Here is a 19044-nt window from a genome sequence, read left to right as displayed (position 1 = left end):
ATCCAGGGTAACTTCCAATTTCACCCATAAAATCAAAAACTAATGAATTCTACAAGTGGTTCTAATTGTAAAAGTCATAAAAACATAAAAATTATCAAGAAAAGTAAGAATTAAACTCACATGATGTAAAAATATGAAAAATCAGCTTTCCCCAGACCTTCTATGGCGTTTTGGCTGAGAAAATATGAAGAAATGTCTAGATTTTTCAATTACATCATTATTTAACTATTAACTTTTATTCTATTTCCAATTTTGCCCCTTGTTCACATTGTTTTCTTGCTTATTTCATACCCAAACCGTCCAGCCATTAACCTTTGGGTCTAATTGCTCTTTAAATCCATCTTCTTAAATACTTAAGCTATTTACTCACAATTTAACAAATTTTGCACTATTTTCAATTTAGTCCTTTTTAATTAATTAGCCATCCAAACGTTAAAATTTTCTAACGAAACTTTAATACTAACTTAATGACACTCCATAAATATTTATAAAAATATTTATAGCTCGATTTTCAACTTTGAGGTCTCGATACCTCATTTTTGACCCGTTTGACCTAATAAATTCTTTTAATTCACTAATTTCACCATTTCACAAATTCTTCTAAATTCTTACTTGACTCATAAATATTAAATTACTATCTTGTTCAATCTTATTTGTCGAATTTAGTGATCTCAAATCACCATTTTCGACACCACTGAAAATTAGGCCGTTACAAGAAAAAAATAAATATTTAAATAACTTTTCTTTTTGAAAATTTCACTATTACAAATAAAATATATTTACAAGTACAAATACATTCCAAACTAATATAAAATCATAATGGACGAATAATTTAAAAGAAATTATATGATATATGTATATTATGGAACTAAAGATTTATATATTACAATTGCATGATAAAAATTAAATTTATGTGCTTAAACTCAAGAACAAAAACCTTTGTCTAATATATATAGATGTTTATTTTATTATATCTATTCCTAAATTATTTATAGTAGTGTTTAGATTTATATTAAACAGTAATAGAAAAATTAGTACGAAAAATAATTTATTTAGAAAATAAAATGGGAGATGAGTAGTAATGTTGATAAGTTTGTTTTAGGTTGTCGCCAGATTAAATTGAAAAAGGATTCATTGTTGTTAGACAATATCTTTTCCCCAAACATCTTTCTAATTCACTAACAACACTCTACATTTACCATGTATAGATGCCAAGTTTTTGAAATTTTATTAATAAAAACCCTAAAGAAAGGAAAGAAATCAGAAATCAACCTTCCATGTAAGGCTGATGAAAAAAAATTAACCCCTTTTCAAATAAAAGTTGTGCTTTTTCCATTTCAGTTTTGTAAAGAAACAAAAAATATATATATTCTTGACCAGAAGCCAAAAGGGTTTAAGGGTCCACCACACCCACACGCTTTCCTCGACGACCTTGGCATGGAAGGCCTTAGGCCTACACATAGAAATAAGGGTCTTTCTCAGTATCTATAGAAAAAGCCAAATTTGTTTGTTAGCGGCCTATTTAATTCATTCAATTTCGATTCTCCTTCTCATTTGCATGGCACTGTCACTTTCGCTGCTTACTTAGTTGCCTCTGCTTCTGGGTATCCAATATCAATTCTCCTCTCTCCACTCCCATACGTTTCTTTTCTCACTACTCCTTAAAAGGCCTTAATCTTTGTCTGCCTGCTCTTGTTTTCATCGTTTCTTTATTTCTGTGCTCAAACAATTATACCCATTCTTGCTTTGACTTTCTTTTTTCTTTTTCAATTATTGGCTTGTTTTTTTTTTTTTAATAGTGAAAGTGAAGGCTTTGTTTGTTCTTATTGAAAGTAATCATGGCGGAGGAGGAGGAGGATTGTTGGGATGCTGGGAAAATGTGAGCTCTTCTTTTTTCTTTTCTTTTTGCTCAACGGTGTCCTTGGCATTGTCATGATTGTGGGTTTTTATGCTTTTTCGATTTTTTTTTTCTGCTTGTGTTTTGTTTTATCAATTATATTTTGAAGTTATGTTTGTTTGATTTGAGGGGACAAAGGCTGGACCTTTATTTGCACGATTACTTGGTGAAGAAGAATATGCATGAGACTGCTGCACTATTCAGAGAAGAGGCCGGCGTATCTAACCGACCAGTTGGTATGAGCTCTCTCTCTTTCATTCGTAATTTTCTTCAATTTTCCTTCTGCTTTTTTTAATCATATAAATTTATCTCCTGATGACTGATTCTACAGTTTTTAGTAGATAATTCTCGATGTTGAAATGCTTAGCATATATTTTTTATTTCACATATGAAATATCTTGAAGGTTATTTGATTAAACTCACATCCATATGTAGATCAATATCAATGTACATTCATGTTTCTGTTATCTGTCTGCAAGAACAAAGATTAATCAATCAATTGGTCTAATTCTTCTAAATGGGTGTTCTGTTTCTTCTTTATGCGAGGTTTATTCTGAATTTTATCATTAATGCATAAAAACATCAGGAGTTTCCTCTTACCCTTTTTATGTGTTTGAGTTTATTTTAAAATTTAACATTTGCTTTATAAATGGTGTGATTTGTTGATCGGAGAAGAGGGGTCATGTTTTCAGTGATTGATTCTCCCGAAGGGTTCCTACAAGAATGGTGGTCCCTATTTTATGAAATTTTTGCTGCTAGGCAAACAAAGCTTCAAGGGGAAGCAGAAAGTACCTCTGCTAAGGTGACTATTTGTGGAATTTGAGATCATGTTGAGCTCTAGTTTTATTGCAACCTCATGAACTTATGTGCATTGTGTTCATATCTCAGTCTGAAATAAAGGAAGATCAATCACAAAGTTTTGGTCCAATGTTTATGCCACAATTGATGATAAATCAGCAAATGGCTCGCCAGGTTCCTATTCCGAGATATTTTGATTCCAGTCTGCAGTTACTTCAAACTAATCAACTGAGGCTCCCAAACTCATTTGTAGCCAGTTCTAGGTAATCTATATTTGTGTTTTATTGAACTAAAGGTTCTTGTAATTGACAAACAATTCGTAATCTCTTTGGTTTCTTTATGTCCCTTCCACCAAAACAAAACATAGCATGAAAACTCCGATTTTTAATAGATTAAGTGTTTCACCCATTTGATACATATTACGAGATTCACTGCAATTTGAAACTAAGAAACTTTAGACCATTGGTAAAAAGTATGAATTGGAGCAATAGAGAAAGTTTGTATGATTATTCATTCCGGTAAATGGTATTTTGCTTCAATAGTAAATGGATGGTTTCTCATATCTTCTCTTTTCTCTTAACAATTTTTCATGTATCAGCCTTCTGCAACATCCAATAAATCTTGCTCAGCATCAAGCTAAGAGGGTAGGTTCTAAATTATTTACTTTGTTAACAAGACCAGTGAATTGTTGCTAATTTCTCTAAATGTCAAAAGCATTTTCATTTTACAGGAACAAAGTCAAGGCATTAACTTGGGGAGTAACATTCTTATAAATTCAAACACCCCCAATAAGGCACTAAAAGGCAAGCTTCCAGTAACTTGGCCTCATGCTGCAGGTTAGCTTGGCCCTTTTTCTGATTTGAGTTCAGGCTGAAAAATCTGATCCGCTCAGATGATCTTTGCAGTTTTTAACTTATGTGAACTCATCCAAGATGGGATGAATTATGTATATCTGCTTTATTTTGACAAGCCTGAGATGCACATAGCATTGGCCTTGGTTTACTTTATTTTATTGGCAATGTAATTATATATGCTAGATATGTCAAACCTGTGTTCTTTATCTTTTCAGGGTTGAATGAATCAATTGATCCAGCACCACTGAGTGGATGGGTTTTGGATGTAAGTGGCATGTTAATTAATATTTGTTGGAGTCTTGCAAGCACCAATCTTTTATTCTTTTTGGTATCATAGATTAAGTCCTGCCAAGTGTAAAATAGAAGTGTGCTTAAAGTTCCACTAGCAGTTCTGTAGTTGAGCTAGCTTACCTGTTTTGGGATATAATTGAAATTTACTCTTTCAGGCACTAAACTATCAGCAACCATTTCAGATATTGAAATGTCAACCAGAGAAATCAGATAAGGGGCTGTCACTTATGCCTAGAAACCTGACACCTACTTTTCCTGGAAGCTCTGCCAAATTCAGTTATCAAAATCTGATACTTCCTAAGCCAGAAATAATTGAGAATAACAGACCGGTCAGTTGAAGCAGTGACAAGCAAACCTTTTGAGCAGTTTATTCTTTGAAGCTTACCATTATAGTCATTTTACTTTCTGTAAGATAGGATGTATTCTGCATTCCTCTGTAAGATGTTATGACCTATTACGATATGTGTGCTAATATTCTCAAAATCAACCCTCTACATTAAAAACCATGATAGTCATGAATTAAAAGGGATCTTACAGTAGTAATTGCATGCAACTTCAGACTTTTATGATTGTGTTTATTGGTTTAACTTGTTAGAAGCTCTTTGACTCTGGAAAAAGAAAAGATCATGATTCTTTTCTTCATTTGTGACTGATTGGTGATGAACCAGATGAATACCCAAACCGTGCAAACAGAAGAACATCAAAACCGATATAATCTTTTGCAGCAACTGCAGGTAGTATGCAAGTAATTCTTAAGGAAAACTAGTATTGATGCTGATGTTAAATGTTAATGCTAATGCTTCCTCCATCTTGGTTGAAAATCCTGGTAAAGCAAATGTCTATGTGTGTTATAGTACGATATCTTCTTATAATTATATTTTCTTTGATCAGACTGGCAGAAAGAAAAACAAATTATCAAACTCGATAACAGCAGATCAGAAATTGGTATGTCATAATACTTGGGAAAGCTTTGATGGCGTTTCCTCTGTCATTGACCTGTGACATACATAGGGATTTATTCCATGTCAATGGACAGTGTCATCATATTTGCTCGATCTATACTTCCTGTATGATCTTTTTTGCTTTTATTTGCACCATAATTGTTGCCTGCTTCGTGGGATGTTCATCTGCAGGGTTATATCAAAGATGAGGAGAATAAACCTGTTGATGACACTGTTGATTCTTTTCTGTCCCATGATCATGATAATGTTGATAACACAAGCACTCCTTTCATGAATTTAAGGAGTCGTTCTAACAGATCTAATAAAAGTGAACATAAAGGTAATCTGTAATTCTGTTAGGACTAACAGAGAAATTATTTCCAGCTCTCCTTATGTACCAATGCAATGGAAATAGAAGACTTTATGATGGTTAATCTTTTCCAGCCTCTGCAGTTTGCTCTCCTTTAACTTTGTCATATTGCTGAAAAATTGTTAAATAGCATGGGATGACTATATTTGGTTGTAGCCTTCAATCAGGTTGGACAATGAAAGCTTTCTCTGATTTCCGCCACCAAACTTGGTGTAGATTGTGTGTGTGTGTGTTTGTGTGTGTATTTTTTGATTCTTCGTAAAAGAAAATAATATGAAATTCTGTCACAAAGATGCACTTGTGGCAGTATAACGCTAGAGATATTACTGAAACAACTGTAATAAAATGGTATGTCATGACTGGTGTAGGCTTCACGTTTGAAGAGGTTAGTTGCCTTCACTCATGCAAAAGCAAAGTCTTGAGCTGCCATTTTTCATCAGATGGGAAGTTACTAGCTAGTGCTGGGCATGAAAAGAAGGTGGTATTAAGCTGGAATGCAGCTTTTTGTTCGCATAATTATTTATGTAAGCTTAGTTCTGATGACAGTTTTCTTCTGGCAGGTCTTGATATGGAATATGGAAACTCTCGATTTTGTCAGAACTGCGGAGGGCCATTCCCTTCTCATTACTGATGTTCGTTTTAGACCAAGTTCAACCATATTTGCAACATCGTCTTTTGACAAGACTGTCCAACTATGGGATTCTGCCAAAGTAACAATTTTCCTTTGGAACTTTTTCAGATATTCATTTAGTATTACCTAAATTTCTCTGTGGTTGTTCAGAATGGAGATAGGCTATTGTATCATTAATGTCCTCTGCAGGGCTCTTTTTCTTGCATAGATGGGCAGACTAGTACACAGCACTTATTTTCTTTTTGACAATATGTCTTCATTTCTTTGCATTGCAGCCAAGCAAATCACTTTTCAAGCTTGTGGGGCACGCTGAACAGGTTTTGTCATTAGATTTCCATCCTAGAAAGACGGATCTCCTTTGTTCCTGTGATAGTAATAATGAGATGCGGTTATGGAATATCAACCAACGTTCTTGTGTGCATGTCTCTAAGGTCGGATTCTGTTCCTTATATCTATTAGAATTTCTCAAAAACATTGTAGTTTACTAATAACTTAGATTGCCAATACCCATTTGGAGTAGTGGTTGAGGCTCCCCTGTTGACATCCCAAAAACCAGGTTCAAATCTTGGTATTGACATCCCTTCCGCTATACTGTAATTGTACCAAAAGAAATTTCATTAACTTAGATTGGAAATGTTATTTTTCTTTGTTTTTCGAGAAGTTTTGTTAGATTGTGAATTTTGGTGATGCTTCCATCTCTAGTAGTCTTTATTGTTACTGCATTGCTGCTCAGCGTACTTCTTGAACGATGGTTTATGCTTAACAAACATTGAAATGGTTAAAATTGACATTTTCGGAATCTCTAGTTTTACATCCTTGTGGGTTTCTACAAAATGAATTCTGTATTGAAAGGAAGTCCAGCATCGAATTATTCTTTGTCTGGCATGACTTTTAATGATAGCCTTGCATCTGGTCTTACTCCATCAGAATTCTATGTTGTCTAACAAATCCTTACTGATGCTTATCTCAATTTCCTTATGAGGTAACTGCAGTCAGCGACTAAACAAGTCCGGTTCCAGCCTCGACCAGGAAAGTTGATTGCAACTGCTTCAGGAAATGTTGTGAATGTAATTGATGCTGAAACTAACAAGCCCCTATCCTGTTTGAAGGTTGATTCACTTTCTATGCAATTATAACTTGCATGCTTCTAAGTCCATTTATCTCCTTGCCTATCTGAAGGAATGTTATATTCTTTCAGGGGCATAACAAAGAGGTTCTTTCAATTTGCTGGGATCCTAGTGGCAAGTATTTTGCCTCCATCAGTGAAGACAGTGCACGAATGTGGTCAGTATCTGGTGGAGAATGCTTGCATGAATTGCGGTCAACAGGCAACAAGTTCCAGTCCTGCACATTTCATCCAGGGTACTCACAACTCTTGGTCATTGGTGGTTACCAGGTAAAAGACAAGTATTCAGATATTATCGCAAATACTGTTTTTTTCTCATAAGTTTGCAACTACATTACTAGTTAGCTTGTAAGAGGGTTTTAGACAGATGTTATCATGTCTTCATGTGTCGACATATACATAAGAATGTAAAGTGAACCTCTTGTGGAGGAAGGGGTGTTTAGAAAAATATAAGAATAACATTAGTTGTTACGTGGAAAACACAAGGTTGGCTAAGTCCAATAGGCTGAAGTTGTCTTGGCCCCATCTACACACTTTTTGCCATCCTTTTGCAATCTTAACAACTAATACGTCATTGTTTCTCTTTATTAATATGATTGTTTTTTATCAACAGTGTCTGGAATTATGGAATCCAGTTGAGAGCAATAAAACATGGACAGTTGAAGCACACAGGGGACTAATTTCTTCGCTGGCAGATTGTTTACAAACTGAAATGGTTGCCTCCGCAAGTCATGATCAGTGCGTTAAGATATGGAAGTAAAATATCCTTCTCCATGCATCTGCTTGTTTGTACATACAGAGCAATTTCAAAATGGAGCTAATGACAACTGCGGGTAAGGTGAACAGTCAAGAAAAAGTAGCAGGGCTGAAGATGCGCCCTTTTTTGTGGCAATTTTGTAAGCATAGACAGACATCTTAACCACAGGCTAAATAATTTACAACCAAAGGTAGAGAAAAAAGGTAGAGAAAAAATGAGATACAACTGCAGTATAAAATAACGGGCTTTTCCTCCCCGATGTTCTTGATGGCTGCACTTTTGGACTTGGATGATTTTTCTGATTTAAGCATTATATCAAATCAAATAGACCTTATGTTGATACACTAGTTAGGCTGTTAGGGTTTCAACTGCATATGCTTTTGGCCTCATTTTTTTTAACTGCTTCAGTAAGTGAGTTTCTACTTTGTTTCATTGCTCGTAAAAGGGCTAAATTTTGCATTGCTATAAGCTTCAGCAATGCTTGAGCAGGAACCTTTAATGGTTTGATTTCCTGCAATAAATCTGGACAGCTAATCTCAGTAGTTGATATTTACAAGTTTTAAGGTTCTTAATGGTATTAGCAGTCCACATAACTTGCAACTTGAAAGTGTTGAAGAGATTTAAGAGTTTGCTTGACACGAGACAATATGAAAATGGAAAGTGCAGTCTTTGGAACTCAAACTAACAGCAATTGAAACAGATTTTAAAAATTTAGGGGTCAATTCAGTTCTCAAATATAAATTGTGATAAGCTCAGCAGAAGCTATTAAGGCAGAGAATAAAGCAAATTGCCGCTTACTCTTATTTTTAAGGAATTGATCTAGACATGCTAATGGTGGCTATGCTTCAGCTAACGGCTTCCGGTTTTACCATTGAACAGAGTCTGCGATGCCAATCTTCCAGTTTAGCTTGGCTCATGTTAGATATACCTGACAGTACACTAAGCTCGATAAATTGATATTCAAGGGGCTGGAACTCACAATAATATGTCATTTCCAAGGAATCAATATAATGAATGTCGGCTAACATCAGGATAAATGGCAAGTGCTCAAGTAATTGAATTTGACATACATTATTGAACATATGGAACTAAAATTGAATCTTTCTAATTGAAGCTTTAGAGAGCCAGAGTAACATTCATTGGAAACAAATTTTCAATTAGAATCAACAAAAGAGCTGCTTGTATCTTGTAGTGGGTTAACTTACATTACCGAAGCCTTGCGTAAATCTCCATTCCCAGAAAAACATGAGGTGAAAAGATGAAGCACGCTTCCAAGGCCATCACTTCCACAACTCTTCCATGGGGATTCCTCGTTCTTGAGCAACCTCCCGGAACTGTTTCATTTTCTGCACAGCAACAACTGTAGCTCTGGCATTGTTAAGGGCATTTTTACTTCCAATTTGTTTGCCCAAAGCATTCTCCACACCTGCCATTTCAAGAACAATTCGCACAGCACCTCCTGCAATCACTCCAGTACCAGGTGCGGCAGGTCTAAGCATCACCTTAGCTGCCCCATAGTCACCCTCGGATCTGCCAGCCATTTTCCAGTGACATTACTTAAATGCATATTGGAATCCCTCCTTTACCATAATATTAAGCTTATTGGAGTCAGCTCCTAGTGAATTATATACATGTCCTAATGAATGATCTGAAATAGGGATCATAAGTTTTTTCCACATGATATCTTTTATTTACATTTCAATATTAGGAAAGCAAATAATCCATCAAGTCTTAGATGGCTCAATAGATATTAAACAGTTACAGCATCATCATCAGATATATTTGCTACATTTAAGCCCCCAATTAGTGTCTTTCAGGTTCTACAGAGAACTTGACCAAATTGCATATAATCCATGGACAATAATCAACCTAAAATCTGGGAACCACAAGGCCAGGTTAAAGAACAACTAGATTAAACTGAAAAGCACCATTAAACTATCCTATTAATGAGCGACAAATACTCAAAGGAACCTTAATTAAACATAAGGAAATCCTTTTTGTACCCCCAAGAAAAAAAAAGTTCTCTCTTTCACTATAACAACCCCAAAGAGAAAGACCCATTGCATCAGTTAAAATGAAAAATTACACAACATTCCCAAGCAAGAACTAAACTTCCTTACCGGTGTGGGAAAGTCAAATACTTTGTCATAGGTATAGTAATGAGATTCCTCCGAGCATTCACAGCCGATTTCTGAACGGCAGCAATGACTTCCTTAGCTTTCCCAACTCCAACCCCAACTTGCCCTTGCTTATCACCAACCACAACAATGGCCCTGAAATGAAGTTGTTTCCCACCTTTAACCACTTTAGTCACTCTTCTAACTTGAACCACTCTTTCCTCAAACCCATCCCTCACCTTTTCTTTCGTAACTTTCCCAAACGCACTCGTTTTCTTCACTTTAGAGTCCATTACATAAACATCGTTGCCTAGAACGGAGACCCCACTGTAGGCTGGGCCGTAGAGTTCCTCATAGGCAGCGGCGACTTCGTCCTCGGTTTCCTCGGGGCCATCGTCGAAAGCAGGTGGAGGGATGAACCCTTCTGGGGGTGTTGGCGGGTCAAAGGCGACAGCTTCGTCTTCGGGGTTGAGGTCGTCGAAAAAGGAGATTTCGATGTCTGAGGCTTTAGCTTGGGGAGTGAGGGAAAAAGAGCGGAATGAGCGGGAAAGAGAAAAGGGTCTGGTGGAGCCGGGGAAGAGGAAGGAAATGGAAGGAATTGGAGCTCGATGGGCGAGGGAGGACAGTGCTGGGACTGCTGCAGCAGCTGAGGTTATCGCCATGGATAAAAGTGATGAAAAAGTGTGAATAGGAAAGCGGGGGATTCTTATCCCCTAACGAACAACCGTGTTTACTGTAGCGCACATTTTCAACTTGGTGTTATAATGTTGCCAACAAAATTTACCTACCTACGTATGAAACTTACAAAGGCCAAAAAAAAAGGCATGGTATACTTTGTTTACTTCTATCATATCATCCAACATGAAACAATATAATGCCTTGTTTCTTTAAAATAATTTGAAATCCCTCCTATACCCCAAGAACCTATAGAAGCAAAGCAAAGAACAAATTACTACTTGACTTGAACAAGTTACAATTCTTTTGATGCAGACATGGTCAAAGTAAAAAATTGTAAAGGTTGACATCAGGTAGCATGTCAAGACCGCTATAGCAGTCATCAAAGTTGATCTGAATTTCATCTACACTTCTCGCTTTACCACGCAACGATGTCGACGAGGTTTGCAGTTCGGTTGCAGTTAGTTCTACGTTGGCATCGGATACAAAATGTTGGGATTGATCGGCAGCAGGCGGGCCATGCGAATAAGTAGCATCCATGGCCAAAGTCATAAGGTCGTTAGATTCTTCATGTTCCGTGTGTTTAAGTTGTTCTATAAGTAACTCTAAACATGTTTCTTCCTCATCTCTAAGTGGGCCTGTAAATGGCATGTCCATATAGTTGTTTTGAGAATCATAGGGTTGATTGTTTGAAGGCTCTGCAGCAGCAACCCTTTCCACCTTTATTACGGAGAAATACTGCTCTCTCGGATGGAAAAAAAGAACCAAAGAGAATTTTAATAATCAATGCTTAGCTAATGATGACAGTAGGATTAAGCAATATAATAAGATTGTATAGCATTTATTTTTAATCTCATCAAAAATGAATGTTAATCGTTGATTCAAATAGGACCCTAACAACGGAGGGATAAAAATTTCTAACAGATTTTGTCTATATAAGAGTAAAGACCAAGTCCTAGTAGATATAGTCCAGCTCAGCTGCAAAGGAGCCGTTGCTTAGCACCACAAAGCTGCAGTGCTTGTGCCTTCTTATCTGTCTTTTTAAAAAGGTTAGTTAACTAGTTTGTAGTATCATTGGCGACAAGGAAGAAAAACTCACGAGATTTTTGCCTTCATCTTCGTAAAGGGTAAGGAAATCTCCAATTCCCAGTCCATTTTGCTTCACAAAATCCGCTACCGAAATTGAAAAAAGTTTGGCATTATCACATATAATGAAATTAAGTAATAATAACAAAAAATGAAAGGGGCCGGCCGGTTAGAATGAAATGAAACTATGGCTTACCTGTGTTTTCAAGCACATACATTCTACTCTTATTATTAGACCAGAACCTGTGACATCAATGAGCAAAAAGATTAAACGTTTGTGTGGCAGTAACATTAATTTGGAAAAGGAATTTAGTGCGGAGCAGTGGTTACTTGTATTTGAGGGGCCATGATTGGTGAGAGTATACGTCTTTTAGCACTACTTGGATGCCTTCTTTATCACAAAGGGTTGGAAGATTTAGCTCCGCCTCTCTCTGGATAAAATTGCAGCTCCACAGTACACGTCAGATAAATGCTTAAAACACTAGTGGCTGTAACGTTTTACGACAGCCGAAAATAGCAAGATAATGATACTTAATGATCATTAATGTCAATTATTTATTTGTATTGGATGCATTACTTCATGACAGCAGATGAAGGAATGGTTGTTGGTTGGCTATTTAGCTCTTTTATTCTTTCAATATTCAATTATCTTTAGTTGGGGGGGGGTGGTTCAAAAGAAGAATATATATAACTAGAGAGAGCTGTTCTTGAAAATAACCCATCATGGATCAAGTAAAACCTCACCTTTGGAAGGACAATTCTCCCAAGGGACCCGACATCACTGTTCTTTAGCTCTTTCCTCAGCAACACTCTCAGTCTCTGCAACCCAAGATACGCCCGACATCTTTAATTGACAAGGACAAAGAAAACACCATCTAAATCAAGGATATTGAGTACTTTTTTCAAAATGCACCTTGTTATCTGGCGTGCAGAACATGTATAGATCCCTTTTGGTATCGTTGTTGATATTCACATCATTGTCAGCACCAGAGCTGTTCAGTCTCCTTTTATCCACCAGAGCTGTAGCCCCTGAAGAAGCATTTCTTTGCAAACTAAGGCTTCTTTGGCGGGCCAGCTTTCTCTTAATCCTTGCAGCCTTTGATCCGTAAGGATCCAGCATCCTTCTCTCTTCTGCCTTCGAAACCCCGTCTCTTTGCATGAAACATGATCCGTGTTGCACCCCATTACTAGCGATAATCGAACCAAATTCAATTCCATTCTGCCCCAGAAAGAAAGGATACGCTAAAGAATGATCAGTCTGCTCTATGGGATGTCTGTATGGGAGTTGCAGGCTTTGGTAAGGTGCCATAAACTGTGTTGGATGATGGAATTGAGAGTTTGGTGCTGTTGTTATGGGTTTGGAACTGAAGTTTTTGGAATTCATTGGTTCATAGATTGAAAGCTCTGAATTCTGAGAACAACCCATGTTTGGTTGCCTCAGGATGGTATTGGTGGCTGTGGAGGTGGTGGGGAGAAAAGGCATGTAAGAGTTCTCCATCAGGACAAATGTGCAATGTGATGATGAGCCTAGGGGATTGTAATGCAGGTGGTGATCAGAGAGGGTTGATGAGAGCGTACTTTGTATATGCTCTTGTGTTGTGTTTGTAGTGAGTACAAAAGTCTGGTACAAAGAAGGTCGTGGGGATGTAAGATGCTGCCAGTAGGATGAGTCCAGGTGTGAAAAAAGTTTAAGAAACGAGTCAAGTGGTGCAGAGGGGTCGGAATGGAGAGAGAGAAAAGGCCACCAAATTGCGTGTATATATATATATATAGAGAGAGAGAGAGAGAGAGTAAAGAAAGTGAAGCAATGTGAGGTTGCCAATGGGCTGCATTGGATGACAGGTGTCCGGCGAAGGCTGGTTTCGGGATGCCCATCTGACCACTGATAGAGCTCGAGAGGGAGTTGGCGCCACCTTTGGTTTAAATGTTGGAATACTCTTGAGCACAAGACACCATGAATCCTGGCCATTCATGGTCCTCTAATTAAGAAACCTCTCTCCCCCAAAGGCTGCATTGAACTAAATGATTGGTGGGTTGGGATTTTAGCTTGAAACTTTGCATTGTTTAAGAGAAAAGATGCTTGATGTGATAACATTGCTATTCATGAGTAAATAGCTTCCTCTTAAGTGGGGAGTTGTCCCACAAATCTTGCATAAGGTTAAAAGCCACTTGCAGAAATAGGCCGGCATAATACTATGCACTACCTATTCTATGTTTCTTAAACATAGAAGAAATCATGATCTAATTATTATGCTTCCGGTTAAAGGTGTACTTTGCGAGTGTTTGAAGAGGTTGACAATCTTAAACTCAAAGGGATATAAGCCTCTACCATGAGTGAAGAAAACATATCTGCTTGCATGAGGGTTGTTCGTTTAACTTCACAGTCCTTTAAGCGCTGCCATTAAGACGCCATGTCCGGTTTGCTTGCCATTTTTGCTTGAAAGATCAAAACCGGCCGTTAAATTCAATCTGTGGAAAAGGAGAAATTTTCTTCTGTTGTTTCATGTAAGCAAATGAATGTTAAAATCTTATATCATATATCACGAACATCGGCAAAATGGTTTCTTAGCCTTGATCCCGAAGATAACTCGTACACCGGGAAATATTCTTACTCTCCACATTGAAGAAATTTCTTTTCTAATTATGCATATCCATATATGTAATCGAGTATAGAGTCGTACTTTGTTATGATCTTTGCTGATCGTGAGGTCAATAATTGCGAAAATGTACTGAAAAAGAGGTTAAAAATTCCATGTTATCATGATCAATGCTCGGCAAAGAATATGTAAACCACTGATTAGTAATCATATGCCTTTTTAAGATAGAAAGTTAACGCAGGCGTTGGAAACAAGTGCAATTGGGAATCAAGGCAGTGAATGATGAAGAAAGCCATTCAAAATGAGGTGTGTGTATATATATATAAACAAGCTATGAATATCTACGGCTAAATCAATCTAAAACCTGCAAAATAGGCAGATATTGTGCAAGTTCTAAAATACTCAGAAACTAGACTGCCGACAAAAGGCTGCCAAATAAATGGATTACAATGCTCCCAAACAAGTATGATCCCTCTAGAACCCTGCAAGATGAATGCAAGGAACAGTTGAATTCTTTTTCATCATGAAGGAATATGATATTTTATAATAATTCGAACCAAGTTAATGTTGGTGTCAAAAAGGGGATAGATATTCCCTTCAAGCAAAAGAGAAAAGTAAAGATTAACAACGGCTTCAATCAAACCTGTATATATGTTTTTACCACCTAAAGTAAAAAAAGAAGAGAGAAAATATGTGTATGACGTATATACCCAAATAGATGAAAGCGGCAGATCATGTGCTTTCTCAAACCCTGTGTTTCTTATCATTGGCTGAATATCTGTGATATTCGAGGACTGCATTTGACTTCTTGGTATATGCCCTCTCCTTATTTTTTCCATTTCTAGTTTTGTAACTGAATGAATAATCAATGTGAGGCTATTTCTTAAGTGGTAAAGGATTGGTGGTTTTTTTTTTTTTGAATTATGAGAGAAGGTAAGATCCTAATTAACGTGAATCGATCTTAAACCACTGTTGACGACAATAGGCAGTCATAGTCATAGCGGAAAATAGTGAGAGTGGCCAAAACCAAGTAATAATCCAACAGCCCAAAGAAAGACATATTGGCCCATTTAACTCACAATACTTGAGTCTAACTAAGCACATGGCCTACCCACCTTCGTCACAACATTGGAAATGGGTCCATATGTACTCTCTTAAAATAAAAATAACAAAAATATAAACCAAATCTTTAAAACACAAAACATAAAAATACGCCAGTGTTTTTTCCTACTGAAAGTGGAGGCCTAGGGGGAGCAGTTGTACTTGTAACCCCCCAAGTCTTAACGGAAAAGGTCGTCAACCCCCCCCCCCCAACTCCGCCATATCTTCTCTTCCATCACGTTTTATATATATACCAACTTCAAGATTTTCTTTAATGTATATTTACGTGGAAACATGTATACAATCTAAACAAATGGTAAATGAAACTCTTTCAAAGTATAACCTCGTTTGTCAATAACATTAACCCTCTGTGATTTTTTCCCAACGAAAATAAGGGAGATTCCAATGTAATACTTAAAATTTGAATAAAATAATTATGAAATACAAAATAAATCTCTATATTGATATTAGTCCAGTAATAAAGTTGTTGGTGCTATTGTTAGACTTGCCTATTGCAGATGTTTTGTCAGGAATCTCCCTTTAGTAAAGTTGAAATATATCGTGATAGAAATTATGAACTCGGCGTAACAAAAAATGAGATCAATTTCACAAATGAAACTTTCCTATCATCACCAAAGGTTGAGAAACTTAATTCTTAAGTTTTATATCTATGAATATTGTATTATATTTATATTTATAAATTAAAAAAAAAGAGAACACACAAATATATTCTACTTACATTAAATTTATAATCTTAAATTTTTAAAAAATTAGCTGAATTTCAAAATTGAATTTGAGGAAAAAGAATAGAAGGCCGTCAAAGTTACCAACATAATCTTCCGGTGATGCACTAACTGATCACATAAAATAAATAAATAATGCAAAAATATAAAGTAAATTATAAATATAAATATGAATAGAATAATACTAGTAGAGAATAGAAGACTCAGGAGAGAGAGATCGTTGAGACAAAAATCTGAAAGTGGAATGAAAGAGAAAGACATGTGAATTAAGGTGAGGTCTGACACCATTGCCGACCGAGAAGCCACCCTTGCTTCGGCCGCGCCGCCTACCTGCCCACTGCTTACTGGTCCATTCCCTATCATATTGTCTCTCTTCTTTAATTCCTTGTCCCTCCATCTCTCCTTTTTTAGGGCCAACCCGATGATATTCTTGGGCTGTCACCCAAAAACACACATTAAAGATCACTGAATCGAGGCTTCGGGTGCCACGGTGTGACTCTGTGTCCTTTTTTCTTTTTTGTCAATAAAATCTGTTGTGTGTTGGCTTTATCCCTTATTTCATACAATTCTAATGACCCTGATGATGATCAACCAGTGTTTTGTCCTGATTCTTTTCTTTGTTTTATGTTACTTACAGGACATGGGTGTTCGACACAACCTAAACTAACCTTTTTCCTCTTTTAACCGACGACTGTACTTTCACTGAACCAACAAACCTCCCCGTTTCTCTTTCTCTTTCTCCTCCCTTAAAACATCTCTCACTCAGCTCTAGATTGAGTGAGACCTTGCCTTACTGGACTTTGTCCACGCCCGACACTCGTACAGATTCCCTTGTATTTCACCCTCTCTCGTAAAAGCAGGTCAGCCTCTCCTCAGCTTTCTACACATATTCAAAAGTGTATGTGTATATAAAAAAAAAAATTTAAATGCACATAATTATTAGTTTATGTGATTTCTCGCTTCTTTTTGGAGATGGAAAATCTGGCCAGATTTTTCGTGGTGTTTTAAGGGGATATTTTTAATAAATTTAGATTCTTGATTATCATTTGGTTTTTTGCTGGGAAAAAAAAGGTGGAAAAAGACTTGGGAAGATCATGGTTTTGTCGAAGTGGGTTGGTAGGTAGGAGATATAGGCATGTAGACAAGGTAACGATCGCCGTGGTTTTGTTGTACAGTGGAGATTCTCAAGAGCCAGAGACAGACACGTAGAGATATCATACAGCTCTATATCTGAAACGCCTCTCTATCTCTCTCTCTCTCTCGCCTCATCACAAAGCCTGCATGCACCAACACCCAAGTAAACCCAAAATCTTGATTCTGTATTAGATTAACGATAAAAGGAATTTGATAAATCAGCAACAGAAACAAGAGTATATAGATATACAGTTATGCAGCAAGATAGAGGAGGAAGAGGGAGTGAGCAAGGCATGAAGCAGAACCAGCAGCAAGATCAGAGGTTGAAGCCGTTGACGGGCGAGAATCAACAGCAGCATCCACCTCAAAAGTGCCCTCGTTGTGAGTCTCTTAATACAAAGTTTTGTTACTACAACAATTACAGTCTCTCGCAGCCTCGTTATTTCTGCAAGACTTGTAGAAGGTATTGGACTCAAGGTGGAACCCTAAGGAACGTGCCCGTGGGCGGTGGTTGCAGGAAAGGGAAGCGCACAAAGGTTTCATCTTCCGGTGAAAATTCAAGGTCTCAGCCGCTGATATCTCAGCAGCAAGCAGCCCAGCAACACAGCTTGACATCACCGCAAAGTATGATCTCTTCTAATCCTATGATCAGTGTGAGTGCTGCTTTCAGAACAAAGGAATCTGGTAGTTTGGCTTCATCATCTGCTATTCCTTCTGTGGGATCGTATTATCCTAGTGCTGGGTTCATGTCTTCTTTGGCAGCAATTCAGTCAATGAACCAACCGCAACCTTTTAATCAACCCCTCAATCAGGCTCTAAGTATGGGAGGTGACTTGGGTGGTTCTTCTAATTTGGGTCTTTTGCAGGGATATGGTGTCCCTTCTTTTGGGTCGCAACAGCATCAGCCAAATCAGCAGACTCAATTCTTTCCAATGGGTGATAGAGATCAAAAGACCGTAAACATGTACCCATCTGATCAAGAAAGGTTGATTCAGTCTAGCAGGCTTGCTGCAGGTAATTCTTCTCAGCAGAATTGGCATCAAAGTTTCATCAACAACAGTGACCCTACAGCCTCTGAGGCGGCTTTGTGGAGTATGAACAACAACAGCAGCAGCAGCACAAGCAGCGCTGGCAACACTAACACCAGCAACACTACGGCTGCTTCTTTGAATCCAAATCAATGGCCTGATCTTCCAGGTTATGGTGCTCCTCCATAGGGTTCTTTTGCCGGCCATTGTTGTAAGCGTCCAAAGGTAGACTGCTTAATAACTCTAAAAATGGAATTCGTTTTTTGCTCTTAGTATACAAAAAGCTATTGAGCTTTTGAGCCTCACATATCCAAAATCGTATCATCTATTGTCTGTCCAGCTGCTGCTGTTGGGTTGGTTTTAATCTGGTTCAACTCGAGCGAATCTTGTAATGCGGGTATTGCTTCCTGTAAATGAAAGAACAGTACGGCAAATAGCCGTTTGTTTGTCTTTTTCTTCCTAATGTTATACAGATTCTGGGTTGTGTTTTTACTTGAAGCTTTTAGTATTCTTGGGGAAGGGAACAACCCTTGAGTTGGGTTTTGTTGATGTTTTTTCTTTTTATCTTTTTTTTATATTATAATAAGGGGAACTACATAATTTTCAATTTCATGTTTGAACAAGGTTCTTTTCTTCTTCCGTATTAGTTTCCATTCCGTTCAGAAACTAATGAAATTAGCATATAATAATTTGCAGTAAAGTAGGGTTTTTTTGCATTGAAAACAAGATAAAAACGAATCGGCAAATAAAGAGGGATGGATATGGTGGAGCTGATGCTGTCTTTTGTGAAAGTAGTTAAACTAAGATGGTTTGGTCTTTAGTGCATGTGGATGTAGGTGGCTGAGACTTAACCATTCGTAATCGCTTTTAACAATTCCTATTACCATCTCTCACTCAC

At 37.2% G+C, this 19044-nt stretch overlaps 5 protein-coding genes across 9 annotated transcripts; 3 read left to right on the top strand and 2 right to left on the bottom strand.

Annotated features, from left to right (window-relative positions):
• The first annotated feature begins 1395 nt into the window (after positions 1-1395).
• On the top strand, positions 1396-4343 carry LOC128293169 (transcriptional corepressor LEUNIG-like). The gene is made up of 9 exons (XM_053028765.1): positions 1396-1604; positions 1800-1879; positions 2036-2133; positions 2590-2699; positions 2786-2958; positions 3294-3339; positions 3426-3531; positions 3765-3814; positions 3996-4343. The coding sequence occupies exons 2-9, from the start codon at positions 1839-1841 to the stop codon at positions 4176-4178; spliced, it is 807 nt and encodes a 268-aa protein (XP_052884725.1). The 5' UTR covers positions 1396-1604; positions 1800-1838; the 3' UTR covers positions 4179-4343.
• Positions 4344-4499: 156 nt separating this feature from the next.
• Positions 4500-8007, top strand: LOC108452105 (transcriptional corepressor LEUNIG_HOMOLOG-like). Its single transcript, XM_017749855.2, has 9 exons — positions 4500-4574; positions 4732-4785; positions 4974-5121; positions 5520-5629; positions 5712-5861; positions 6058-6213; positions 6775-6891; positions 6981-7178; positions 7522-8007. The coding sequence occupies exons 1-9, from the start codon at positions 4500-4502 to the stop codon at positions 7666-7668; spliced, it is 1155 nt and encodes a 384-aa protein (XP_017605344.2). The 3' UTR covers positions 7669-8007.
• Positions 8008-8333: 326 nt separating this feature from the next.
• Positions 8334-10543, bottom strand: LOC108453860 (30S ribosomal protein S5, chloroplastic-like). Of its 2 annotated transcripts, XR_001866651.2 has the most exons (3): positions 9786-10543; positions 8871-9195; positions 8334-8593 (listed from the first exon to the last, which is right to left on the bottom strand). XR_001866651.2 is itself a non-coding variant. In XM_017752210.2 (2 exons), the coding sequence occupies exons 1-2, from the start codon at positions 10442-10444 to the stop codon at positions 8946-8948; spliced, it is 909 nt and encodes a 302-aa protein (XP_017607699.2). In that variant the 5' UTR covers positions 10445-10540; the 3' UTR covers positions 8737-8945. The 2 variants fall into 2 exon arrangements, 1 of the variants encoding a protein (XP_017607699.2); XM_017752210.2 differs by lacking the exon at positions 8334-8593 and having other exon boundaries at positions 8737-9195; positions 9786-10540.
• On the bottom strand, positions 9831-13139 carry LOC108453859 (B3 domain-containing transcription factor LEC2-like). The gene is made up of 6 exons (XM_017752208.2): positions 12457-13139; positions 12288-12362; positions 11874-11974; positions 11740-11786; positions 11557-11630; positions 9831-11195 (listed from the first exon to the last, which is right to left on the bottom strand). Exons 1-6 carry the CDS (start codon positions 13039-13041, stop codon positions 10779-10781), a joined length of 1299 nt encoding a protein of 432 aa, XP_017607697.1. The 5' UTR covers positions 13042-13139; the 3' UTR covers positions 9831-10778.
• A 2979-nt stretch (positions 13140-16118) lies between these two features.
• On the top strand, positions 16119-18769 carry LOC108450749 (dof zinc finger protein DOF1.8-like). 4 transcript variants are annotated; one of them, XM_053027602.1, is made up of 3 exons: positions 16119-16474; positions 16622-18371; positions 18487-18769. In XM_053027602.1, exon 2 carries the CDS (start codon positions 17373-17375, stop codon positions 18333-18335), a length of 963 nt encoding a protein of 320 aa, XP_052883562.1. In that variant the 5' UTR covers positions 16119-16474; positions 16622-17372; the 3' UTR covers positions 18336-18371; positions 18487-18769. The 4 variants fall into 4 exon arrangements, with proteins under 4 accessions (XP_052883562.1, XP_052883561.1, XP_017603994.1 ...); XM_017748505.2 differs by having other exon boundaries at positions 16121-16474; positions 16622-16844; positions 17160-18769; XM_017748506.2 differs by having other exon boundaries at positions 16121-16474; positions 16622-16844; positions 17056-18769.
• Positions 18770-19044: the final 275 nt, after the last annotated feature.

This window comes from Gossypium arboreum, chromosome 5, assembly GCF_025698485.1.
Source record: "Gossypium arboreum isolate Shixiya-1 chromosome 5, ASM2569848v2, whole genome shotgun sequence".
Taxonomy (NCBI): domain Eukaryota; kingdom Viridiplantae; phylum Streptophyta; class Magnoliopsida; order Malvales; family Malvaceae; genus Gossypium; species Gossypium arboreum.
Note: the sequence above shows the minus strand (reverse complement) of the source record. Positions and strands in the feature narration are given on the sequence as shown.

Coding starts and splice junctions, on each gene's coding strand:
- LOC128293169 (XM_053028765.1), top strand. CDS start 1,839: ATGGCGGAGGAGGAGGAGGATTGTTGGGATGCTGGGAAAAT. Junction 2,959..3,293: donor TCATTTGTAGCCAGTTCTAG/GTAATCTATATT, acceptor TTCATGTATCAG/CCTTCTGCAACATCCAATAA. Junction 3,532..3,764: donor AACTTGGCCTCATGCTGCAG/GTTAGCTTGGCC, acceptor TTATCTTTTCAG/GGTTGAATGAATCAATTGAT.
- LOC108450749 (XM_053027602.1), top strand. CDS start 17,373: ATGCAGCAAGATAGAGGAGGAAGAGGGAGTGAGCAAGGCATGAAGCAG.
- LOC108453859 (XM_017752208.2), bottom strand. CDS start 13,041: ATGGAGAACTCTTACATGCCTTTTCTCCCCACCACCTCCACAGCCACC. Junction 11,631..11,739: donor GTATGTGCTTGAAAACACAG/GTAAGCCATAGT, acceptor CAATTTCGGTAG/CGGATTTTGTGAAGCAAAAT. Junction 11,196..11,556: donor AAGATGAAGGCAAAAATCTC/GTGAGTTTTTCT, acceptor CCGAGAGAGCAG/TATTTCTCCGTAATAAAGGT.
- LOC108452105 (XM_017749855.2), top strand. CDS start 4,500: ATGAACCAGATGAATACCCAAACCGTGCAAACAGAAGAACATCAAAAC. Junction 5,630..5,711: donor GTGCTGGGCATGAAAAGAAG/GTGGTATTAAGC, acceptor TTCTTCTGGCAG/GTCTTGATATGGAATATGGA. Junction 6,892..6,980: donor AGCCCCTATCCTGTTTGAAG/GTTGATTCACTT, acceptor ATATTCTTTCAG/GGGCATAACAAAGAGGTTCT.
- LOC108453860 (XM_017752210.2), bottom strand. CDS start 10,444: ATGGCGATAACCTCAGCTGCTGCAGCAGTCCCAGCACTGTCCTCCCTC. Junction 9,196..9,785: donor TATTTGACTTTCCCACACCG/GTAAGGAAGTTT, acceptor AATGGCTGGCAG/ATCCGAGGGTGACTATGGGG.